The sequence below is a fragment of the Schistocerca nitens genome, chromosome 2, assembly GCF_023898315.1.
Source record: "Schistocerca nitens isolate TAMUIC-IGC-003100 chromosome 2, iqSchNite1.1, whole genome shotgun sequence".
NCBI classification, from domain to species: Eukaryota; Metazoa; Arthropoda; class Insecta; order Orthoptera; family Acrididae; genus Schistocerca; species Schistocerca nitens.
Window position 1 is genome coordinate 78,531,085 of NC_064615.1, and position 27,317 is coordinate 78,558,401.

The 27,317-nt window shown below is 42.9% G+C and overlaps 1 protein-coding gene across 1 annotated transcript in view; it reads right to left on the reverse strand.

The window, feature by feature from the left end:
- LOC126234273 (serpin B8-like) overlaps positions 1–27,317 on the reverse strand; it is a 122,517-nt gene that overhangs the window by 2,357 nt on the left and 92,843 nt on the right. The window contains exon 6 of the mRNA XM_049942964.1: positions 15,978–16,163. Within this exon, the coding sequence (XP_049798921.1) occupies positions 15,978–16,163 (186 nt within the window). The remainder of the gene's footprint in view (positions 1–15,977; positions 16,164–27,317) is intronic.

Sequence of the window (27,317 nt, forward strand, 5' to 3'; positions counted from 1 at the left end):
CTGACTTGCAACTGGAGGATACGCGCTAGCTGATGACCACAAAATCATTTAACACACAGAAAGCATCTCTAAAGTATGAGAAAAACAAATAATAAAATGTAGTTCAGGGATAGAAACATTATGGTAACGATACAGGCGACGTGCCTCATCTTTATGTTCAACGGTCGTTTTCTAGAACAAAGTAAGTCCAAGGAAGTCTAGTAACGCACAACAGTTTATCCCAGAATAATGGGGCAATGTCTCATTGCATTACGGACACACAACACCGTGATTCCAATACAACATTAATTTATTTCTCTCCAAGGAACGTACATCATGGAATATAAAACATTAATTCAAGGATAATCAATATTTTCAGAGTGTCTATAATTACAAATATCAACCCGCAACACCCTGGTCAACTTCTAGAGGAATGACCAGTTGAACGGGACGTGAGATTATGGATCCTTCTGAAGTTCATAAGGTTACAGTTCGTATTTTCCCATCTCTTCCTTCATGAAGATCTATCCGCGCCTTCCTCCACATGTGTCGTGGACCAACATCCTCTTGTAGAAGAACGACATCACCCAGCTGGAGTCTTCCTGAACCTGGCCTTGGTTGATGAGTTTCATGGAAGTTTTTGAGCAGGATCAGATATTCTTTCTTCCACCTGTTCCAGAAGCGTTCTACCATCTCCTGCAGCCGCTGAAATTCCTTGGACAAGTCCTTTCTAACTGGTGATTCTGGACCAGTAGGTAGTGTTGTGAGTCGATCACCTACAAGGAAATGTGCGGGCGTCAGTGACTCAGATTCCTCTCCCCCTTGTGAAATTTGTCTAGAATTTAGTGCTGCTTCTATGCTGACCAGGATTGTGTTGAGACCTTCTTCGTCCAACTGTGACTGTCCTAAAACTTTTCTCAGGCAGCATTTGACAGATCCCACCATCCGTTCCCAGAATCCTCCCCACCAAGGCGCGTGTGGGCCGATGAATTTCCAAGTGATGGCTTGCTGGGCGAGGTACTTGTGCGTCTTGCTTGCCATGAGAGCCTGCCAGAGCTCCTTCAGCTCTAAGTGCTTGGCATGGAAGGTAATAGCATCATCAGTGTAAATTGTGCTGAGCACTCCTCGTCTTCCGACAAACCTTTGTAGGGCTTGAAGAAATCTGTCAGTTGACATATCTGAGCATATTTCCAGGCGTATGGCTCGTGTTGTTGCACATGTGAATAGAGCAATATACGCTTTCTTCGTAATATGTCCTTGTCTGACATATAATGGACGAGCAAAGTCAATACCTGTTACTGTAAATGGTTTCAGTGGTGAGACTCATTCAGCTGGTAATGGAGCCTCAGTTTGTTAAACAACGCGAGCTTTCACCATCTTACAAGGTAGGCAACGGTGTAGAATATGTTTAATTGCCTGTCGAACTCTAAGGATCCAAAATTCTGTTCTCAGTTCAGATAACACTATGTTTACTCCAAGGTGATGCAAACGAATGTGAGTCTGCTGGATCAGTAAACGTGTGAAATGATGATGTCCTTCAAGAAGAATCGGGTGGCGTTGATCTCTGGGTAATTCTGCAAACTGCAGCCGTCCACCGAGACGAATAAGACCATTATCCAAGAATGGGTTGTAGCGAGCTACCTGAGAATTACGTGGTAGAGGCATGCATGTATAGTGCATGCAGTTCAAGCGCAAAATGTAGCTGTTGAACAACTTGAATCCAGTAAGTGCATGCTTCGCCCAAATCTGATGCTGTTAGTTCTCCAGATGTTCTGTTTTCTTTCAATAAGTGCCATTTAAAGCGAAGTACCCATCCTGTAACTCTTAACAGCTTGAAGTAGCTACTGTACCGTGTAGCTGTTAAAATAGGAATCGTTGTTTGTACCATGAAGACTTGGTCTGTTAATTTCTTCTTTTCTGGCAAGGAGTGCTCTTCCGTCTGTAAAATTTGAGGCCACTATGTTCTGTTCTTTGTTAACCAAGCAGGTCTGATCAGCTGGATTTTCGTCACCAGGGCAGTGCTTCCACTATGACGGATTCGTTAGTCGTTGTATTTCCGTAACACGGTTTGACACAAAGGTTTTCCATCGATTAGGGTCATGTTGTATCCATCCTAAGGCTACAGTTAAGTCAGTCCACAATGTTGCACGACTTCCATTATAGCTCGTGGCCTTACAGAAATAATGAAGTAGTCTTGAGCCAAGAAGTGTTGCTAGAAGGTCCAGCCGTGGAAGAGTTATTTTTTTGATGGGAGCTAGTCGGTTTTTACTGCAAACTAAATGGACTGATACCATATTTGTTGTGGTGCACCGTACACAAAGTACTGCTCCGTAGGCATTTTCTGATGCGCCGCAAAAGACATGGATTTCTGGCTCAGTGTTTTCAGATACACCAACCCATCGGGGCATTTTTATGTGTGAACATGATGGCAATGTTGATACCCACATTCGCCAGCGTTTGCTAAGATCAAGGGGTAAAAGCTCATCCCATTCAATTCCTCTCGAGCAAATTTCTTGAAAAATTATTTTTGCAATGAGGGACACAGGCGACAACAAACCCAGTTGGTCATAGAATCTAGCAGTGTTTCGTAGTACTTCTCGCTTTAGTGGCAGGACGATTTATAACATTGTCGGTAACATTGTTGTGAACAACACTGGGCGTATCAGTCTGTGTGTTCCAGTGGACTCCCAGTACCTACGTATCTGTAGTGTTTATGACACCTTCTGATTGCCATATTCCAATGAGTTGGCTTGAATTTGTGGCCCACTTTGCCACTGGTAGACTGATCTGTCCCATGAGTGATGTAAGCTCATAATATAAGTTAATTACGGCATTGTCATCTTTAGCACCTGCTACAAAATCATCCATGTACATATTATCTTCAACAAGTAAAGCAGCTTGCGGAAAATTCGTTTTGTGCATTACAGCAAGTTCTTTCCGCGTGGCTGCAAGAAGAAACGGACTGCAGGTAAGTCCGAAAGGTAGCCGGGTGAAGCGGTATGTAATCCTTTCGTCAGTTGTAATATAGTTTCCTTGTTGATCTAAGATTACTTTGTACCAAAAAAAACCTTGTGAGATCTCTATGTTTCCTGTGAAGAACTAACTGTATAAATGCTTGTTTGATATCGGCAATTAAGGCTACTTGATGTAGACGATATCTCAGTAATATTGAAAGAGTGTCACGAAGTAAATTAGGACCTATTTCTAAAGAGTCATTCAATGAACGTGCATTCTGCTCGTGCAACGAACCATCAAATACAATCCTCCATTTGATGACAACTAACTTTTCTTTCTTTACTGCATGATGTGGCAGATAAAATGTGTCACGCAATTTCTGTCCAGAGGGGGTGACTTCCACATGTTTCTTCTTGATGTGTTCTATCATTTGCGCCTCGTAAATTTGTTTCAGTTTCTTGTCCTTCGTAAATTTTTTCTCCAGTGATGTAAATCTCTTCTCTGCTTGCTGAAGATTATTAGATAACATAACGTTGGGTTTTCTGGGGAAAGACACCACTCTTCTTTTGCCTTCGATGCAGTAGGATTTTGAGAAATCTTGCAATAACGCCAATTCCTTCTCATTCAGAGTAGTTGTTTCATCTTCTGTGATTCCCATTGTTTCTAAATTCCAGAAACGTCGTAAAATATCGTCTGCTGTTGTTGTCGCTGTCTCTAAACTGATGTAGTTTGCCGTTACAAGGTTAGCCGTGGTGCTTGATTTGCTTCCACTAAGAATCCAACCTAGAATGGATGGTACCAGAACAACTGATGACGTTATTCGAATCGGAGGGGAATCTTTAACGATTTTCCAATAGTAATCTGCTCCGATAAGAATCTCGATGGGAAGATCTTCTGAACCATCCCTTAGGTCCGCAAACTGAAGTCCCCGTGTGCGTACAAGTTTCCTTAAATCGGAAGGCACAGTTGGGTGCGCGGAAAATGAGTATGTGCTTTCAAACGCAGTCATTGACGTCTTGGAATTAATCCATGTACCCTGTAGTGTGAATTCTACGACTCTACGATGCGTTGAAGTTGCGGATGGCATTTCAAAGGCGTTGACAGATAGATCACGATGTTCTATAGTTCTTAAACCTAGCTCATCATCAGGAACTTGGAAATGAAGCTTGACTGACCACCGCTATCCAGAACGCAGCGAGTATGTTTGCTTAATCCTGCGGGTCCACTGACCCAAACTCGAGCTGTCTGAAGATAAGTAAAACCTGCTGAACTTACGCCGATTCTCCCTACAGATGTAGAGCTAATTTGCTGAGAAGATGAAGAAGAGGCAGCAATGTCAGTACAGATAGCTTTGTGATGACTTTTCTTGCACTTAGAACACGAGACCTTGCCCTTCTTACTGCACTTTCTAGCATTATGACCTCGGTTCAGACATATAAAACAGCGATTATCTTGCTTTAGTTTATCGATACGTTGTTGGCTGTCAGTTACTATGTTGCAGTCTTGGGCCCAATGAGAGCGAGCTTCACAAAATACGCAATATGGTTGTACCGGAACTTCTCGTTTAGGCTTACGCGAATTTTTCGCTTGCTTTGAATTTATGTGAAGCGCTGCTGCAGTGGGCGTGAAGCTAGGAGATGACTGACATTCTGTACGGATCTTTTGTGCAGTGAGAGCACCACGAACTTCTTCTTCCAAAAAGTTAAGTAGTTTCAGTAATCTCCTTCCGCTACTTCGGTTCTTCTAGCATGAATGACCCATTTCTGGCACATTTCAGCGGGAAATGCATGCAGAATTTTCGGAGTGAGAATTTTACCGTATGCCACGACGCCTTCTCCTAAGGCAAGCAGTGCTTGAATACGATGGATACATTTCAGGAATGTACTGTTCAGCGTTTCAGGTGTCGCTGACTGCACAGGCTTTAGCGCATCCAAATAATCGAGGTGCGCCTGTATAATGCGATTGCTATCTCCGTATCTATTCAATAAAATTTTCTTTGTTTCTTCATACGTGTTAGCCGTTATAGGTATTCCATCTACTAGCAACTTCGGTTCGCCCGACAGATATTCTCGTAGGAAAACATGTTTGTTTACTGTAGAAAGGGATTGGTCTTTATCAATTGTCGATTCAAATTGTTCCCAGAAGCGGGACCACATTTCGACATCTCCGCAAAATAAATCAAGCTTAATTGCTGGTAGCTTGACAGAGTGGAATACAGTTGGTTGTGTGAGCACTGGTAGTGACGTGATATTCATCTGCGACGTTGTGGCTGAAAGATTGTAATCAATTGCTTTTGTAGCCTTCTGTATAGCGCGTTTGACTTTGTCTATATATTCCTCACAACTCAGCACGTCTGCATTGTATTCATCGTCGGAGAGAAAATTATGAATAGCGTCATCTAATGAAACGAGCTCCTCTAAGAGTTTCTCACGTTCCCTGTAATGTTCAAAATCATCAAACGGGCTTTCTATGGTAAGAGCATCAACAGCCGCACAAAACCGCGTAGCATTAGTCCTCTCCCTAGTTCGCTTTCTTTTGAAGTTTGCTAACTGTATCTCTGATTCGTCCAGCATTGTGTCTTACTAAAGACGGCTGTTGTAAGATTGTTTACGAGTGCGCTTGTGAATAGCTTAAACGTTTAACAAGCAGCGTATGCGCAAACTTAAGTGAACGAAAACCTTTTAACAAAACTAGCTACTCTGAGTGCAAGTTTCAGGCTTGCAATACAAAGCCGCAAAAATTGTTTTGAAGCAACCAGTTCATGCGATCATATTATATTGTAACGGACTTAGCTTGTGATGCGGTCCGACGTCGTCTCTTGTTTCCTACAGCGTGAAGTAAGCTGTTAATTGTTGAAATCACGCAGGAAATCGCAATTTCTTCCCGGGTTTCGGCACCAAAATATTACGGACACACAACAACGTGATTCCAATACAACATTAATTTATTTCTCTCCAAGGAACGTATATCATGGAATATAAAACATTAATTCAAGGATAATCAATATTTCCAGAGTGTCTATAATTACAAATATCAACCCGCAACACATTGAAATGAAAAACTAAATCGATATAATTGAGCAAAATGCTTTGTCCATTACCTATGAGCAGAAAGAGCCAAACATGTGACACTCACCATACTCTAGCGAACAGTGCCTCAAGCTTTGTTTCTGCAAGGCACACCAAAGACTGCGAGCGGTGGGGGAGAGAAAGGACCCTTTGACAACCATGTACCAGAGTTTCGAAGTGGAGCGACCACTTCCTGTTATTGAGTTATGTTCTGGCTCAAGCAGTAGAAATGTTAAGTTGGTACTATAGGCCCAAATAGTGCGACAACTTCTGATTACCGAGGTAGCATAATTCAGATCACTTGCATTCTTCTAGTTACACAGATTCACACTCACTCAAAGGAAAACTGAGGAGGAAACTGGACCATATAAAGGAGAAAAAATAAACAATCAAACACACGTGCTCTCTTCCTTACCGGAAGCAACGTGGTTGATGTTGCAACGAAGTGAAAAAAATGAGAATATCGAAGTAAACCAGTAACTTTCAGCAAGTTTTTTCTAATTTATTGCCTTTCAGGACGTGCCCATACAGGCATCTCAATTGTGGAATGTCAGTTATGACGATACGAACATAAGGAGAATACTCAGGGCCCAAGCGGAGAAAATCTTCGACCTGGTCGGGAATCGACCCAAGCCTCTTCGATTAGCAATGTGCCTTGCTGATAGCGAAGTACCGAGACGGCCTTTTTTCAGCAAGTTGAGGTTGTAATGAAAGCGGTTTCTGTTGACCCCTTTGAAAGTTTTATACCGGATCTTAACATGTGCCATGTACTCACGTAAACCAGCCGATACAGGAATTTTCCACTACGCAGAAAATCATGACACAAAGGTTAAACAGACAGCATATAGAATTTGAGCGTGGTTGGGACGCCGGACGGCGCCATTCTGTATAGGGGCAGCAATGATACGACAGACATGTGGAAAGTGGCATGAAATGGAACGAGCGTGTAAGGTCGTTTGCAGGGAGGCGAATGGACGACTTCGGTTTATTAGGAGAATTCTAGAGAACTATAGTTCATCTATAAAGGAGACCGTGAACCGGACGCTTGTGACACCCACTCTTGAGTATCGTTCGAGTGTTTAGGATCCTCGCCGGGTCGCATTAAAAGAGAACACCAAAGAAATTCGAAGGTTTCAGAGGTTTACTGCTAGATTACTGTTTGGTTGGTTCGATTAACACTCTTGTATTACTAAAAGGCTCCGTTAATTCAAATGGGAATCCCTCGAGGGTAGAAGACTACCCTTTTTTGAAACGCTGCTGAGATAATTTAGAGAACTAGCATTTGCCATAGGCTGCAGAACGATCCTACTGCCACGAGCAAATATCCGTCAGTAAACATTCAAAAAGTCTCTTTGCTCACGGTCCATATGTGAGTAGAACAGGAAATGGAATGACTAGAAATGGTGTAATGTACTGTCCATCATTCACCGATGGTGGTTTGTGCAGTATATATGTAGATGTATATACAGCTTATAAAGCAAGAGACACAAACGGTATATGAACAAAGTGCGTCCGTATAGGCCCATCTAACGAAAGGAGCTGTGTTATTTTAATGGTACTGTGTGCTCTGAGCACAATACAGTGTGTCTCAAACTTTTGGTTCAAATTGAAATAGGTGATAGTGAGTCCACAACGGATTATATTGAGGTGGGGAAACAATGGTGAGAACTGAAAATTTATTGTGTTATGGACATACACAGTGTAACTGCATAACAACATTGTAGCTCACAGTAACTGTTCAAAGCGACGACACCCAGTCTCAGTACAAGTATTGCAAGCATGTATGCGTTTATGCCGCACACTGACAAGGATCCTGGGTGTCTGTTGTACAATGGAATAGGCAGCGGGTGACAAACTTCGTATACTCCTGACTGCCAAACGGGTACACTGTACACAAGTTAGCTCGCAGAACGTATGTCATGTAAAAACCGCATGCATCACACCGGCACATTCACCTGATGTCGCACACGCACTAATATCCCCGGTGACAGTGTCCACTGCAGCAGACAGCTTGAGATGTGTTCATGGTGAGATGTGTTACTGTGTGCAGTGTATGATGCATAGTAGAAGGTGGAATGTTCCTCGCCACGAGAGGTAGTTGGTAGATATGCATTTAATGTATGGCGCAGCAGGATGTAGTGCCCATAAAGCAGCACGAATGTACAGAGAACACTTTCTCAACAGGCATCATCCTAGTTGGAAGAAGTTTATCTCCATGGATACCAACTTACGAGGGACAGTATGATTCCTGTCACAGGAACTCGGCCAAAGTTCCCGGAAAATACATGTCTGGACAACAGACTCTCAGGAGTTGGTGTTGTATCATGCGGCCGACCAACCAGATATAAGCACCCGTCAGCTTGCCCATGAAACACACACTTCGAAGGATCCATTGTGGAGAGTTCTGGTGAAAAAGGTATTGTACCGCAATCATAAAGAGCGTGAGAAATCTCTGGGACCAATGTATTTTGAGCCCCACATTTACTTCTGTCAAAGGATTATCCACTGCAGGGCTGTAGAGCCGAATTTCGTACAGTTTCTACTGGTCACAGCTGAGGCTTCATTCACCCGTGATGGTGTTTTCAACAACCGCAACACCTATGTCTGGAGTGACGACAATCCCCATACCACCAACAACATTGGCCAACATAACAGTTCTCCATCAACGTGTTGGTGGGCGTTGTCCAAGATCACCTAATAGCACTTCATTTGCTGCCTCCACGTTTGAATAGTCATCGTTACCTGGTGTTCCTGCGAGATGTGCTGCCATATTTCTTGGAGACTGTACCCCTTGTTGTCCGCAAAAGGATGTGGTTCCAACACGATGGTGCACCAATTCACTTCGATGTTAATGTCTACGAGCACATTGCATGGGGGCTTAATTAAAATAGAATGCAAATAATTTTAATTTTTTGTTTTAGTAGCTGTATGTCCGATTACAAAGTCTCGTAAACGGTTGGCCCTGACTAGTTTTTGTTACGCTATCTGACTGCATAGAACAACAACAAAGAATGAAATGGAAATTTTCATTAACACAATTAATTAATTAAGTCCCCAGCAACTATAAAACCTACGAAACCAAAGCACAAGTGTAACTGTTCTGTGTGTGGAAGTATGACTCAACGTACGCATCTGGCACGGTTCTTCTTCAACAACACAAGAAATTTTAAATATCATTTATACTGAATTAATTAAAGAAAATAGAAATACCATAATTACTCAAGAAAACCAGAATTACACTCTAATACAAGAACACAAGCCAGATGCTTTGTTGACTGAACCTGTAATGACGCATTATTCAGGACATTGAAATAATGAGAAAGAAAAGAAAAGTAGTTTGTTACCTTAATTTATATTGATGAAAAGCACTCTAGACATTACAATCTCTCCACACCGACTCGCTACTATCACATCTCAACAAGAACTTTTCAGTATCACATCTCAGCAAGCACTGCCTACTAGCTCATCTCAACAAACACTCCTCACTACGACATCTCAGCACTGACTACCACGAGTTCTCCCAAAGCACTGCCCACTACGAGTTCTCAATAATCACTGCCAGTGGAGGCGGCAGAACAATACTCTCTAGCGCGATCTCTGGCGCTGTGGCTCAGTGTAGCCACCTTCCACCTTTCAACATGAGCCACATATACCCACATAGTTGTACTCGAAAAGGAGCTCTTGTCTTGTGGCCAGCGTAATACCTCTGGGCTTTTTCCTCTGGGGTTAAGGCAAGACGTTGATGCATGAAAGTCGCACAGATACGGTTGAAGACCTGCTTGCTAGGGTCCAAGCTGCATGCCTCCAAGTACAACGAACACCAGATACAGTACCTTTGAAAAAGTGCTGCAGAACTTCATGCGCCGTTTCCATGCATGCATTGAGACTGGCGGTTGTGACTTTCAACAATTATGTGCTACGATGTTATGTGGTGGATGTCCATAACTCAATAAATATGCATCCCCGACCATTGGTTCCCTATCTCAGTATACGTAATAGCTTGTGGACCCAATATCACCCGTTCCATTTGACCCAAAAGTTTTGTGCCCTACTGTATAGAGCCGTGATGAGTGCAATAAGCAAACAGATTAAAAACTAACGTAGGACTTGTCAGTGCTTTGTGCGAGACATTGTGAGACGAAAGAGAAACAGAAGTGGCCCTAATGACTATGACGCTGATCGTGAGAAACCAATGAAGGGCGTCAGAGGCGTTTGCAGGCCATATAGAGACAGCACATCTAGCCCTCCACCCAGCCTCTGAAAACTTCTGAACGAGTGGGCATAACCAATGAAGTGATGAGAAGCCCTTTGAGATCATGTCATCCAACCTCAGGGACAGACGCACGTGAGGGTAGAGCCCAACAAACGACAGGAGGCAAGGCCCTCACGAGCAGTGCAGTGGCTCAGGCAGTGAATCTCGGAGATATGCTATCAGTTAGCCTCGGGTAGGGTGGCAGACAGTAACAGTGTGACGGTCACACTTAGGCAGTGCATCGTTCCTGATTAGAAGCCTAGGGGTCGAGGCTAGGCAAGCTGAAGTGGGAGCAATTGGATTCTTGCTACTGCATTCCATACTAAGTTTTTAGGGTGGAGATTGTGATTCGGCGGGCCGACGAATCGGAAGAGAATGTCACTGTCTGCTGTGATCTGGCAGCTTTGCGGAAGAGACAGTCCGTGAAGGCAGATAATCACCTAATAATCTAGTGGATAATGCCGTAAGTTTTGTGATGCTGCTCACAGTTGTTGCGGTTGTCTATGGCCGGTATTACACTATCAAATTTCTTTGTCAAAGATTTGATCAAAGATGTGATCCAATATTCCGTCCAATATATTTGACAAAGATCTTTGACTTAGCGCTACAAGGGGTATTACATTGTCATCAAATTTTTCGTCAAAGTTCAAGATGGCTGACAACAACTTGTTATTAACCGCAGCAGTTCTACGTACACCAATTGCATTGTGTGCACATGCGGAAAAGAAGTGGGGGGAGAAAATGGAACCATACATACGAGGTTGACAGTCTTAAAAGTCCTGGGATTACAACTTGATAATAAATTCAGTTGGGAGGAGCACACCACAGAACTGCAGAAAGGCCTTAACAAATCTGTATTTGCAATTCGAGTGTTAGCAGACATAGGCAACGTAAAAATAAAAAAGCTTGCATACTTTCATTCCATAATGTCATATGGGATAATATTTTGGGGTAAATCTTGAAGTCAAACAAAAGTTTTCAAGGTCCAAAAGCGTGTAATACGTATTATTTGTGGAGTAAATTCACGGACCTCCTGCAGAAACCTCTTCAAAGAACTGGGTATACTAACTACTGCCTCTCAGTATATTTACTTCTTAATGAAATTTGTCGTAAATAATATATCTCTCACTAAGCAGATTCAAAAGGATGTAGGTTGCAGTAGGTACTGGGAGATGAAGAAGCTTGCACAGGATAGAGTAGCATGGAGAGCTGCATCAAACCAGTCTCAGGACTGAAGACCACAACAACAACAACAACAATATATCTCTTTTTCCAACAAACAACTCAGTTCATACATGCAATACCAGGAACAAAAATGATCTGCACAAGGACTTAAAAGGACTTACTTCAGTTCAAAAAGGGGTCCACTACTCAGGAACACTCATCTTCAATAATTTGCCAGCAAACATAAAAAATTTAGTTAGAAATAAAGATCAGTTTAAAAGGAGCCTGAAAGACTTACTACTGGCCAACTCCTTCTACTCCATTGGCGAAATTTTTAATAGAAACAAATGATGTATTGCATTTATTCATACTATTAGTATTGTTATTTCAGCTTAAAAAAAATCGACATGTTCCACATCCACGAGGATCTCCTCAGCACGGATATATGGAACGAAAAACTAATCTAATCTGGGTGAAGCCGTGGTTTTTACGACGACACGATAAAAGCATTCAACAAAACTTTTTACTTGAGCTTACAGTGGAAGACGTCAAGTCGTACATAAATTACTTAAGAATGGATGAGCATACATTTCTGTATGTGCTCAATGAAGTGTATCCTCATATCACAAAGCACAATATTCACTTAAGAACTGCTACATCTTCAGAAGACAGGCTCACTATAACACTCCGATTCCTTGCTACAGGAGAGGGTTATGTTATGTTAGGTCAGGTTAGGTCTCCAATCTTCTTAATCTATTTTTGTATTCAGGGTGCCTCACGTTGTAAAGCGCCTCATCAGCTTCAGACATCTCTATTAATTTTGTAGTTGTCGGCACACACCAATTGTATTTACCCGCAATGTTTATAAAAACACTACAGACGACAGAACGCTGCAGCGATGCTAGCGCTCGATGTGGTAACATGTCACATTGCGGTGAACAGAAGACAAGCGGTTTCTTTGATCAAATATACAGCGAGGCCCTAGATTTGATCAAATATTGGACGACATTTGACAAAGTCCCTATTACACTATCAAATATCTTTGACAAAGATATTGGACAAAGATATTGGACAAAGAAATTTGATAGTGTAATACCGGCCTATAACAATGTAGCAACGCCAGAAGACTGGCGAAGGGCAGGAAGACGTGCAGAGGGATGAAGATTGCTGCAGCGACTGACAGTTGACCTGAACCTAGATATACTGCGCAACAAAATTAAAGAGTCACTTTTTCGAAACTTGGTCATTTTCTTCCATTGCGACGCAGAAGATCTAAATATGGCTGGAAGGTGCCTACAAACTTCCCCCTTTAATGGTGCAAAAGCGTGCCGCTCTGCGGAGTCACGCCCGGACTCAGTGACACTTTAAACAGCAATTTGTCGATTTGAGCATAAAAAGGCTGGAAGACCGAAGTTAATGTGAGGCGTTAAGATGGATTAACGTTGTTACATTGGCACTACGTTTCTCCACAATTCTTCCCAACGCCACAGTGAACATTTCACCCCATGGGAAGGTTGCCCAATGTCCCATTACCCACGTCTCAACCCTTCTCTTGACGCCTCTGCGACAGAGGCAGAACCGCTGCATCCAGCGGTGAAATCACGCGGATTTCTTATAAGTGGTCGAAGAACACATTTTGGACACACTGCTACTCAGAATTGGTGCTGGACGCCCTCACGATGTGTCACAAACGCCGTGAATGTAACCATACGTTTCCTTAGGGCGTTCATTTAGACACATTTCGCTGTCGAAAACGACAGTTTGCAATTCACTGTGCAACAGGAAGGCTTCCTTCACAACTTCTGATACTGCTGACACCCTGTAAGTAGGCTGTTTAGGTTTTTATGTTTGTAACGCCACGTAGCGCTCTGTATGAAAATCACTGACTGTGCTGTGTTCAGTCTGTGGCTGGTTGGACTCACTGTTGGAATATTCGCTTGTGTACTGTTGGTTAGTTGGATGTGAACAGCGCGTAGTGTTGTGCAGTTGGAGGTGAGCCGCCAGCGGTGGAGGATGTGGAGAGAGAGAGAGATGCCAGAGTTTTGAGTCGACGGTCTGGACGTGTGTGCGTCAGAAAAAGGAAATTTGTTTAATTAGATGTAACAACATTTGCTAACTATGCCTATCAATAGTTAGTGCCTTCAGTAGTTAGAATCTTTTATTTAGCTGGCAGTATTGGCGCTCGCTGTATTCCAGTAGTTCGAGTAACGGAGACTTTTGTGAGGTAAGTAATTCATGAAAGGTATAGGTTATTGTTAGTCAGGGCCATTCTTTTGTAGGGATTATTGAAAGTTAGATTGCGTTGCGATAAAAATATTGTGTGTGAGTTTAGTGATGATCAGAATAAGTAAAGAGGTAACTGTATGAGTACGTTCAGTTTTGTTCAGCTGTTTGAAAATCAAATAACGTAACAGTTTTACCAGCACAGTAATTCATAATTTTTGTAAGGGGACGTTTCAACCCTTGCCAGCCCCGCCTCCCCCCTCCCCAAGCGGGTGATTCATCTCCTCTCTGTGGACGTCATGGGGCTGCAACCCTATTGAACGTGATCTCACAAACGTATTGTGACCGCAGTTTTCCCTCTGATACAATATGTGAAATCACTTGGGACCATTCAAAAGAGTTCGACGAGATCTCTAAACGTTATTTGAAACGTCTTTGGCACGCCCTCTTGCGGGGTCTGCAAAGGCGTGCAGTATTGGCAAGGGTCTTATAATGCTAATTACTTCATGAAGAAAGTATAAAATGTACAAGCTTGACGTTAGAATTAAACTCCACCTAACGCTGCGTTAAGCATACAACACGATAATTCACTTCAATACACTGTAAGAAAAAAAAAACGATGTATTACGAAGGAACTATCCGAATTGGACGGAAATCGGTAGATGTGACGAACATGTACAGACAAACAAATAATTAAAATTTCAGAAAAATTGGATGATTTAAACAGGCGAAAGAGCTTCACAAAATTAAACAAGTCAGTAACGCGTTGCTCCATTTCTGGCTTTATACAGGCGGTTATTCCAGTTGATATTGACTGACAGAGTTATTGGAAGTTCTCCTGACGGATATCGAAGCATCTTCTGCCTCATTGACAGGTTAGATCGTCAAAATCCCTAGCTGATTGGAGGGCCCTGACCAAAATGCTCTAAACGTTCTCAACTAGGTACAGATCTGGCTACCTTTCTGGCAAAGGAATAGTTTGGGAAACACGAAGACAAGCAGTGGAAAGTATTCCCGTAAGCGAATGGGCATTATCTTGTTGAAATATAAGGCCACGTTGGCTTGCCAGAAACGGCAAAAAAGCGCGGCGTAGAATAATCTCGACGTACCGGTTGTCAGCCGTAATGGCGGGCGACAGTGAGGTTGGTATACAGCCACTGTCTGGGGGGGTCTCCTGACCCACCAGTGCTACTCATCGGAGCTCAGTTCGAAGTGGGACTCATCACTGAAGACAATTCTACTCCACTCAATGAGATTCTAGGCTGAAGATGAGTCTGGAGACACCCCAGACAGCGGTGGAGTACCAATCTGGCTGTCACCTGCCATGTGGCCCGACAACCATGAGGGTTGGGTTGGGTTGTTTGGGGGAGGAGACCAGACAGCGAGGTAATTGGTCTCATAGGATTAGGGAAGGAAGGGGAAGGAAGTCGGCCGTGCCCTTTCAAAGGAAGCATCCCGGCATTTGCCTGGAGCGATTTAGGGAAATCACGGAAAACCTAAATCGGGATGGCCGGACGCGGGATTGAACCGTTCAGTGTGCTAGCCACTGCGCCATCTCGCTCGGTGACAACCAGGAGTGATGGTCTGCGATGCAATCTCTTCTCTTAGCAGGACCCCGTTGGTAGTCATCCGCAGCACTCTCGCCGCCCAGTGATATGTCGACGATATTCTACGCCCCGGTTTGTTGCTCTTCATGGCAAGCCTTGCTGGGCTTACATTTCAGCGAGATAATGCCCGTCCGCATACGGCGACTGTTCTCGCCAAATACTATTATGGCCGGCGAGGTCACCGGATCTCGGCTCAACTGAGAACGTTTGGACCGTTATGGACAGGGCCCTCCAACCATTTCGGGATTTTCGCCATCCAACCGGCTAATTGGACAGCATGTGGCACGATATCCCTCAGGAAGACATTCAGCAAATCTGTCAATCAATGCCACGCCGAACAACTGCTTGCATAAGAGCCAGAAATGGAGCAATGCGTTATTGACTTGTTTAATTTTGTGAAGCTCTTTCGCCTTTTTAAATCATCCAATTTTTCTGAAGCTGTAATCATTTGTTCGTCTGAATATGAACGTAACATCTACCGATTTCCATCCCATTCGGATAATTTCTTCGTCGTGCGTCTTTTTTTTTTTTTTTTTTTTTTTTTTTTTTTTTTTTTTGTCCGAGACTGTAACTTTACATTTAAGAACTAATATTTACGGTAGTTGTATACATTTAAATTATAGCAGTAATGGAGAACGCTCAATAATGGGCCAATTATGTATGCATTAGTACGCAACAACTTCCTTCATGATCAAGGAATATATGGTTATAATTATTCGGTATACTCACAGTTTTTAGAATTTCAACTAGGCTCTTTTCGTAGTCCATTTTGAATTTTGGTAGGTATACATCCACTTCTTCTTCGCCCATTCTGTACTGGATATCCTGAAGAGTTACATTGCCAAGTTTCTTCTCGACGTCTGTCAATCCGTTTAATTCCTTAGGTAGTATCACTAACATACTAATTCGTGACCCCTATTAAAATTGTAAGAAAAGCACATTAATATTCTCAAAATCAGTTCACATGCCAGAGATCAGTCCTGGCTCATTATTAGGTTATAAAATCTCCATTTCTCAAACTTCAGACCTTGCATCCCTCAGTACTTCATTTCCGTATGCAAAATTCTTTTAAAAATACAGTAATGTTTAATATGGCTAATTTATCTATTTATTAACATTACAGAGCGACCCACTGCCTTGGTAACTGTGGTGGGTAGTTTGCTATCACAAACTAGTAACAGACTGAAGAGACAGACTCTTCGCCTTTTTCTACAGCCTCACTCAGTGCTGTTATTTTTCTTGTTTTGACCTAATTACATTGCTAATTAAAATAACATGTGATACATAAAAGTACATTTTGGAAAAGGAAAATAAATTTCACTATATTCTTAATAAGAAAATAATAGAGGAAAGGAAAGATTTAGACAATAAAAGCGGTCCCTTTACCTGGCTATTTCCAGTGGGAGGGCTTCGGCAAACACTTCGAACCTGTCTTACCTTAATTAGCATGTTTTCTTCTACTATGGTTACGGCTATATGTGTGTATCAGATGAGATTAGCCCTACGATGTCTGTGTGTGATGTGTGACAGCACTACTTGTTATTACAATTACTTCCTCCATTTGCCCGCGTCATGAGCGGTAGAGGAGTCTCGGAAGGGGCCTCAACTCTCGTCTCCCCGAAGGTCACTTCTTATTTAAGTTGTACGTTCGTGTTTGTGTAGTTGAGTATTAATCTACTGCATGCGTATTTTTTGTACAGTGTTATAAGGTTGACGTGTTTTACAGTTTGCATCTTGTACAGTTTAAATGTTACACGGTTTCATGTTAGAAAATAATGATCCAAAGAACTAAAGAATTACTTCTTTCATGTTGTACAAACAAAAGCAATTTTTATTTTTTATTGCTAACTTATTTCTAAATTCCATATATATATTCTTGCAGTATTGCTGCAGATGTGTGATCTGCTACTCCGCTACTATGTCGTGATACTGATATGTTCATGTAATCATCTGTGTATGTATGTTCATCTGTTTCCACATCAGTGTTTGAATCTCTGTTGCCCCATATACGTGTTGTGGTGTAGTGTGTGTCTGGTCCTGATCTTTTATATGGTCGTTGCTGCTTGTAAGTCTTGTGCAGCGCTCTTGGTATGTCAACAACGATGCGGTTAAGCATGCTCCATTTATCTGGGTCTCTTAATGCTTGTCCTACATGTTCGATTACTGTCATCGGTCTTATATGTGTGTTTCGCATTGTAGTGTTATGCGTTCAGGGGATCCATGTCCCCTCATTCAGATGTATCACTTTGTGTAAGGCTAAAGCGGTGCAGGTGTGTAGAGTAAGGGCCATGCCAACGACTTGGGTCAACGTGTCCGAGCGCCAATCGTCCCTGGATGTTTGGGAAGAAGGAAACACGCGACGGCGCTTGTGAGATGTTTCCCATTCTTTTTGTCATGTCTCAAACTTCTGAAGAGTTAATTGACATTTTTCTGTAACATGCCCCCCTATTATCTTATATACCTCGTCCAGTCTCCCCCTGTTGAGTCAGTATGCTGTTGCTCTATGTCTAATGGTTATGTGAATGGGGTATGTTAGAAGTACAACGCATAGCGATCCCACGGACTTGGTCCCAAATGTTCCTGACTTTCTGACAAGGGAACCTCCCCATCGCACCCCCCTCAGATTTAGTTATAAGTTGGCACAGGGATAGGCCATGAAAAACTGAACACAGATCAATCGAGAAAACAGGAAGAAGTTGCATGGAACCATGAAAAAAATAAGCAAAATATACAAACTGAGTAGTCCGTGTGCAAGATATGTCACATTAAGGTACCTGTTTTCTGAGGAGCGTCGTGGTCACGTGGTTACCGTGAGCAGCTACGGAACGGAAGGTCCCTGGTTCAACCCTCCCTCGAGTGAAAAGTTTTAATTTTTTATTTTCAGACAATTATCAAAATTCATGCACTCAGACATGATCAACTTTGCTCTCCAAAATTCCAGGACATTTTCAGATTTGCTTGGACACATGCAGGATTTGACGGTCTACACACGGAAAAACTTGAAAACGTTAAAAACGTTTGTTTTGACAGAGCACAGGGAAAACTGTGCGACTGTGAAACTGTTGCATTCATTTGTTGCCGTTTATGCGACAAACTCAATGTTTTCATCACTTTCTTGGGAGTGATTATCACATCCACAAGAAAACCTAAATCGGGCAAGGTAGAAGAATCTTTTTACCCATTCGCCAAGTGTGCAAGTTAGGTGGGTCGACAACATATTCCTGTAATGTGACGCACATGCCGTCACCAGTGTCGTATAGAATATTTCAGACGTGTTTTCCTGTGGAGGAATCGGTTGACCTATGAATTTGCGATCAAATGTTTTCGGTTCCTACTGGAGAGGCACGTCCTTTCGTCTAATAATCGCACGGTTTTGTGGTGCGGTCGCAAGAAACAGACACTAAACTTATTACAGTGAACAGAGACGTCAATGAATGAACGGTCAGATCGTAACTTTGCGAAAATAAAGTAAGTAAAATTTTTGCCCGAGGGAGGACTCGAACCAAGGACCTCTCGTTTCGCAGTTGCTCACTCTAACCACGGGACCACGGCGGTCTTCGTGTTATATAGTCCTAGATGTTGGATATGTTACACTTGGACTACTCAGTTCGTATATTTTGTTTATTTTTTCATAGTTCCACACAACTTCTTCCTGTTTTCTCGATTGATCTGTGTTCAGTTTTTCAAGGCCTATCCACTGTGTCAATTTATAACTAAATCTGAGGGGGGTGCGATGGGGAGGTTCCCTTGTGAGTAATACATCTCTTTGTCCACACGCCTTACAATAGTTTTGTGGCTCGCGAAAGACTCTGATGTGCCCAGGCACTTGTTGCGAAGCACATAATACACTGAAAGAGGTTGTATGTTACACTCATACAGCCTGCAGTGGTAGTCTGTAGTGAGATCAGCGTGGCTAATATCATCAGCGAGCTGGAGACAAGTCTTGTCATGGAATCAACAAGACATCGAAATTACTGAGGAGCCATCTTGATCCTTGACTGATCAGCCGGGGCCCAGAACTCGCGGAGAATGGTCGGAGCTGCATCTGCGGTGCGGCGCGCACATCTCGCTTGATGGTGTCCCTGATGTTCCCAACAGCATTTGAATCAGGCGGCCTGAGGGGACACGTAACAAATCTCATGTCTGTGGAGTGAATCTCACTTAACTCTGACATTTCAGAAGCTATACAGAGATGCAGTATCTTTGTGGAGATGCAGTGGTGTACATGCTGCAGGCAGAAACGCATGGTCAATCAGCAGATAACTGTATCGTTCGTTTGTGAGCGATAATAGCAGACTGAGAGGTTAAGGAATGAACACTTGCGTCTGGTTTGAGTGGACCCGAAAATTACCAATAGTAATTTCAACATGGGAAACGATTCCGGCGAGGAAAGCTAATTAAAGTTACAAACAATCCTGTTCGCAGAACATCTTCAACTGAGCATTATAGCAGAGACTGAAAATAACGCTTCAGTTGTAAATTACTTTATTTTCACACGACCGGTTTCGGACTGTTATAAGCCCATCCTCAGGTGTCCACTTGGAAATGGCAAAAGATGGGAGATAATTTTCACACGCCGCAACACACACATATAAAAAACAAAAAACAAGTTTTTTTTCTAAAAACTTTAAAAAAATTCGAAACCGCCGGTCGGTCTAGGTACTATGAAATCTATGTCAATGCGCGAGTGGCACCAGACAGTACTACGGACGAGTGCCTGGGTAGGGAACATATACAAATGAAATCACGACACACGCTGTGCTGTGGTCCCCGAGCGCCGCGTGAACCAGGCGCGGTGTGTTGCCTATGAGCGCAGAACAGGGAATAGCGGATGCGAACGAGGAGGCAAATTGGTAGACCAGAGTGGCAAAAGTGGTGCCATCTATTGACGGAGAGAAGAAGCGGTGCGACTAGCCCGGCCGTTCACAATTTGAATTTAGTGGTTTGTATTTACAATGGAGTAAAAACAAAAAAAAAACAAAAAATACATAAAATATACACGATATAAGTTAAAAGTGCATTATGCGTAGTAAAGGAGCGTATTGAAAAGATCGGTACAGAACTTTGCTAAAAGAGAGTGGAAGGTGCGATATAAAATTATTACACTACTGGCCATTAAAATTGCTACACCAAGAAGAAATGCAGATGACAAACGGGTATTCATTGGACAAATATATTATACTAGAACTGACATGTGATTAAATTTTCACGCAGTTTGGGTGCATATATCCTGAGAAAACCGTACCCAGAACAACCACCTCTGGCCGTAATAACGGCCTTGATACGGCTGCGCATTGAGTCAAACAGGGCTTGGATGGCGTGTACAGGTACAGTTGCCCATGCAGCTTCAACACGATGCCACAGTTCATCAAGAGTAGTGACTGGCGTATTGTGACGAGCCAGTTGCTCGGCCACCATTGACCAGACCTTTTCAGTTAGTGAGAGATCTGGAGAATGTGCTGGCCAGGGCGGCAGTCGAACATTTTCTGTATCCAGAAAGGCCCGTACAGGACCTGCAACATGCGGTCGTGCATTATCCTGCTGAAATATAGGTTTTCGCAGGGATCGAATGAAGGGTAGAGCCACGGGTCGTAACACATCTGAAATTTAACGGCCACTGTTCAAAGTGCCGTCAATGTGAACAAGAGGTGGCAGAGACGTGTGACCAATGGCACCCTATACCATCATGCCGGGTGATACGCCAGTATAGTGATGACGAATACACGCTTCCAATGTGCGTTCACCGCGATGTCTCCAAACACGGATGCGACCATCATGATATTGTAAACAGAACCTGGATTCATCCGAAAAAAAAAGACGTTTTGCCATTCGTGCACCCAGGTTCGTCGTTGAGTACACCATCGCAGGCGCTCCTGTCTGTGATGCAGCGTCAAGGGTAACCGCAGCCATGGTCTCCGAGCTGATAGTCCATGCTGCTGCAAACGTCGTCGATCTGTTCGTGCAGACGGTTGTTGTCTTGCAAACGTCCTCATCTGTTGACTCAGGGATCGAGACGTGGCTGCACGATCCGTTATAGCCATGCGGATAAGATGCCTGTCATCTCGACTGCTAGTGGTACGAGGCCGTTGGGATCCAGCACGGCGTTCCGTATTACCCTCCTGAACCCGCCGATTCCATATTCTGCTAACAGTCATTGGATCTCGACCAACGCGAGCAGCAATGTCGCGATACGATAAACCGCAATCGCGATAAGCTTCAATCCGGCCTTTATCAAAGTCGGAAACGTGACGGTACGCATTTCTCCTCCTTACACGGGGCATCACAACAACGTTTCACCACGCAACGGCGGTCAACTGTTTTTTGTGTATGTGAAATCGGTTGGAAACTTTCCTCACGTCAGCACGTTGTAGATGTCGCCACCAGCGCCAACCTTGTGTGAATGCTCTGAAAAGCTAATCATTTGCATATCACGGCATCTTCTTCCTGTCCGTTAAATTTCGCGTCTGTAGCACGTCATCTTCGTGGTGTAGCAATTTTAATGGCCAGTGGTGTTCATAAACCGTAAAGCGCAATGAAACTTTCCTTTTACATGAGTGGCAAACAAGTTTTAAATTTAATGGGGATATATAAGTGGCAACGTGGAACAACGCGCCGCAATCATCAGTTAAAAGAATATGCACATGTGCCGCTCCTGTTTACAAGCTCTCTTTACTAACCAACAAGGAAAGTAGCGAAACCTTACAGTCTATACTGTCAGAAAGTAATATGCCAATTAATAGCTAGCAGCAATAGCATTAAAAGAATTGATTAAAAATGGGGTCAATTTAAAACTGCTAACCAACCGTCGACAACTAATCGAGGCTTACATTAGATAAGACCTGAGACTCACTGTACATCATGAAAGACAGGTAAATTTTTAATTAGTGAGGGCACAGATAATGCCACAGTACTATAATGCGCCAAGTCGTCAGATGAAATGAAAACATGTAACTTTTATTAAGAGAGGACAATTTTACAGCTATGTAAAATGAACTGGGTGGACCTTGCGAACCTCACTCTAGGAAACAGGCATATGCCGTACATTCGTTAAGCCTATTGAAGGCCACAAAAAACACTGACACGATAAAAAATAGTATACATTGTAAGCGTATTGTCATATCGCTGGCTTTGTTGTGGAGTATCTTTGCGGGCAACCGCGTCTGTAGTGAGTGGAGCACGGGACACGAAACTGTTATATTGTGTAGTGTGTAGCTCTGCATGTAGAAGCATTGTTAGTATTCGGGCTGAAGTGTTGCTGCAAGTGCTATTACAGTAAAGTGATTAAATATGGAAGTAATTCAGAGGAAAGTGCGTCAAGATGTAATTAAAAATGAGCATTGCCGCCGATAACGTATTTGTGTATCCTCTCGTTGCGTGCCGCACAGTATCAATCATCCGCGCCGTGTTCGGTCTCCCAGAATGAACTGATGTGAATCAGTAAAAATTAGTTACCATAAAAGAGTGCAGTCAAGTGCCAGTGTCTTGTAGCGAGCGTGAGGACGTGCGTTCGATCATCGCGTTTCCGCATTATCAACAATCACTCGCGCCGCGACGGTTACGCGCACGCTCGTACAAGTGAGAGCTGAGAACTGAAAAATTAACTTTACGAACAGTGTTATATCATCACTAGTGACAAGGAGAACTATTAACAGATATCTTTGTGTGACGAGCGTAAGAACTTTCGTTCGATCATTTGGCTTCCCCTATCATCAACAATCACCCACGTCGTGTCGGTTACGCGTACGCTCGTCCGAATGATATTTTGGACTGTTAATCATCAAGATTGTTATTTGGGATAAACATTTACGATTTAGAGTGTAAACAGTGCAACCTGTGGTTCCCATATCGTCTCAGAATATAGATGTTCATACCAGACATAGGACAGTGTTGTGTTTTAACAATGAGTGGCTCCCCTAAACCCCGTTGCATATTTCGATAGATAATTTCAGGCAAGCTAACAGCAGTATGGAGCAGAACAGTACAACTGCCGCCGGATTTCCAGGAACGTGGTGTGGACAGGGCGCACGGTCAAGAAAATCAGAAGCGACAAGCAGTAATAAAAAAGTACCCCACCCGTACGTACTCCCGGGCGTGTTACAACATGTATATCATACAGTAATGAGGGATCAGAAAGAGAAGGAAATGAGGCTGGACGCTGCTTCAGAAAAGAAAAGGTATTCATCAGTACTGCGTGCTTAAGCGCAGTTTGCTCGTTCAAACTGCCAGACGGATCAGGTCAAATGCTCTGTCTGTGTGGCAGTAACTATGCTTAAAACGACTGCCCAAAATTATCTGCTTTCTCAGCAACTTCCTAATATGTTTGTTGTACCAAGGTGGATTCCTTCGCTCCCCTATATTTTTGCTAGGCACATACTTCTCTAGCACATGGTGGACAATACCTTTAAATTCCGACCAAAGATGCTCAATATCTTTGTGAATGCTTGGAGCTGACTATGAAGATATTCATTAATGACACTTTTATTTGCTTTCCCAAACAAGAAAACTCTACGCTGTTTCTTTGGTTTTTTTGCAACTTCCACTGACATAGAAGCCACAACGACATTATGGTCGCTAATATCTTCTTCTAGATTAACTTCCTCAAAAAGATCAGGTCTGTTTGTGGCCAAGGTATCTAATATGTTCCCATATCGAGTTGGTTTTCTAACCAATTGCTCAAGGCTGTATGTTATGTGAGAGCGCTCCTAGAATAACTTCATACCAATCTTTGCTTCTGTCCCCTGTGATAAACGTGTAATTTTCCCAGTCAGTGGATGCCAGATTTAAGTCTCCACCTATAACTGATGGATAATTTGGATATTTATTTCCAATGTACTCAAGACTTTCCCTGAAACGTTCTGCGACGTTTGTTGCGAATGCTGGTGGTCTATAAAAACATCCTAATACAATGGTAAATCCTTGTCTGATTGACAGTTTTATCCAGACTATTTCACAGTCCGACCCAATACCGATCTCAACTGCGTTTAAACAGCTTTTAACTGCAATGAACACTTACCTCCCGTAGCATCAGTCCTATCCTTCCTAAACATTGTCCAATCCGAGTTCAATATTTCACTGCTTTTTATGTCTGGTTTCAACCAGCTTTCGGTACCTAATACAATATTGGCATTGCTGCTATTTATTTCCCTGCCCACCAAACTCTCCGAATTTAAAGCCAATCGAGAATCTTTGGGACCATCTCGATCGGCCTGTTCGCGCCATCAATCCTCAACGGAGAAAACCAGAGCAGCCGGCCACGACAATGAGTTAACATGGCTCCACATCCTTATCGGTGTCTTCCAGAGCCTCACTGGCTCCCTTCCTGATCGTTTCGCAGTGTTACGCGCTGCAAAAGATTGTTATTCAGGGTTTTGACAGGTGGTCACATTAAAATGGCTGGAGTGTGTATAATTTACCAGATCTGGCAACAATACTAAACATCAAAAACACGTGCACTATGGTGGGCGTTCTACTTGCCAAGAAGAACTGCAACTGTAATCGTAAACACACCCGCCGATGACGTGTACGCTAAACACAGGAGTCGTTTGCAGCAGTTTGCGACCGGTCTCTAAACAAGCGATGGGCCAAAACCAAGTAAATTAGATTACGCATTTATGTTCCCCTCACAAGATGTTTATTAAAACGCGGCGGTAATTGGCAAGACGTATCTTGAGCTCCACTCAGTCACCTACACGAGAATTCGTCCACCATGTACCTGAGTTAATGTAGTCCTCCACGCGGATCACCGGGCGGGGACTACTCAGGAGGTTTTCTTCATCAGGAACGACGAAACTGGCGTTCTGCGGATCGGAGCATGGAATGTTAGGTCCCTTCATCGCGTTGGTGGTTAGAAAATTTGAAAATGGAATTTGACAAGTTGAAGTTAGATGTAGTGGAAATTAGTGAAGTTCGGTGGCAGGAGGAACTGTACCTCTGGTCAGGAGAATACAAGGTTATAAATAGAAAATCAAATAGGGGTAATGCAGAAGTAGGTTTAATAATCAATAAAAAATAGGAACCGCGGATAAACTACTATAAACAGGATAGTGAACGCATTTTCTTACCCAAGATAGACACGAAGCTCACACCCACCACGGAAGTACAATGTTATATGCCAACTAGCTCCACAGATTTTGAAGAGATTGAAAAAATATATGATGAAATAAAAGAAATTATTCGGATACTTAAGGAAGACGAAAATTTAATAGTCCTGCGGGACTGGAATTCGATAGTAGGAACAGTAACAGAAGGAAAAGTTGTAGGTGAAAATGGACTGGGGGTAAGGAATGAAAGAGGAAGCCACCTGCTAGAATTTTGCACAGAGCATAACTTAATCATAACATACACCTGGTTCAAGAATCATGGAAGAATGTTGTATACGTGGAAGGGACCTAGCGACACCTGAAGTTTTCAGATTGATTATGTAAAGGTAAGACATAGATTTCGGAACCAGATTTTAAGTTGTAAGACATTTTCAGGCGAAGATGTGGACTCTTACAAAACGTTGTTGGTTATGAACTGTAGATTAAAACTGAGAAATTACAAAACGGTAGGAAAGTAAGGAGACAGGACATGGATAAGTTGGAAGCACCAGAGGTTGCTGAAAGTTTCAGAAGGAGTATTAGGCAACGGTTGACTAGAACAGGGGAAAGGAATACAGTACAAGAAGAAAGGGTAGCTTTAAGAGACGAATGGTGAAGGCAGTAGAGGATCAACTGGATGCAAAAGACAAGGTCTAGAAGAAATCTACATTTACATACTCCGCAAGCCTCCTAACGGTGTGTGGCAGAGGGTACCTTGAGTACCTCTATCGGTTCTCCCTTCTATTCCAGTCTCGTATTGTTCATGGAAAGAAAGATAGTCGGTATGCCTCTGTGTGGGCTCTAATCTTTCTGTTTTTATCCTCATGGTCTCTTCGCGAGATATACGTAGGAGGAAGCAATATACTGCTTGACTCCTCGGTGAAGGTATGTTACTGAAACTTCAACAAAAACCTGTACCGAGCTACTGAGCGTCTCTCCTGCAGAGTCTTCCACTATGGTGGAAGCGCGCTGCTCTTCGTTGGATCTTCTCAATCTCTTCTATCAACCCAATCTGGTACGGATCCCACACTGGTGAGTAATTTTCAATCAGTGGGCGAACAAGTGTACTGTAACCTACTTCCTTGGTTTCGGATTGCATTTCCTTAGGATTCTTCATATGAATCTCAGTCTGTCATCTGCTTTACCGACGATCAACTTTATATGATCATTCCATTTTAAATCACTCCTAATACCTAATCCCAGATAATTTATGGAATTAACTGCTTCCATTTGCTGACCTGCTATATTGTAGCTAAATGATAAGGGATCTTTCTTTCTATGTATTCGCAGTACATTACATTTGTCTACATTGAGATTCAACTGCCATTCCCTGCACCATGCGTCAATTCGCTGCACATCCTCCTGCATTTCAGTACAATTTTCCATTGTTACAACCTCTCGATACACCACAGCATCATCTGCAAAAAGCCTCAGTGAACTTCCGATGTCATCCATAAGGTCATTTATGTATATTGTGAATAGCCACGGTCCTATGACACTCCCCTGCGGCACACCTGGAATCACTCTTACTTCGGAAGACTTCTCTCCATTGAGAATGACATGCTGCGCTCTGTTATCTAGGAACTCTTCAATCCAATCACACAATTGGTCTGATAGTCCATATGCTCTTACTTTGTTCATTAAACGACTGTGGGGAAGTGTATCGAACGCCTTGCGGAAATCAAGAAACACGGCATGTACCTGGGAACCCGTGTCTATGGCCGTATGAGTCTCGTGGACGAATAGCGCGAGCTGGGTTTCACACGATCGTCTTTTTCGAAACTCATGTTGATTCCTACAGAGTAGATTTCTAGCCTTCAGAAAAGTCATTATACTCGAACATAATACGTGTTCCAAAATTCTACTACTGATCGACGTTAGAGATATAGGTCCATAGTTCTGCACATCTGTACGACGTTCCTTCTTGAAAACGGGGATGACCTGTGCCTTTTTCCAACCCTTTGGAACGCTACGCTCTTCTAGAGACCTA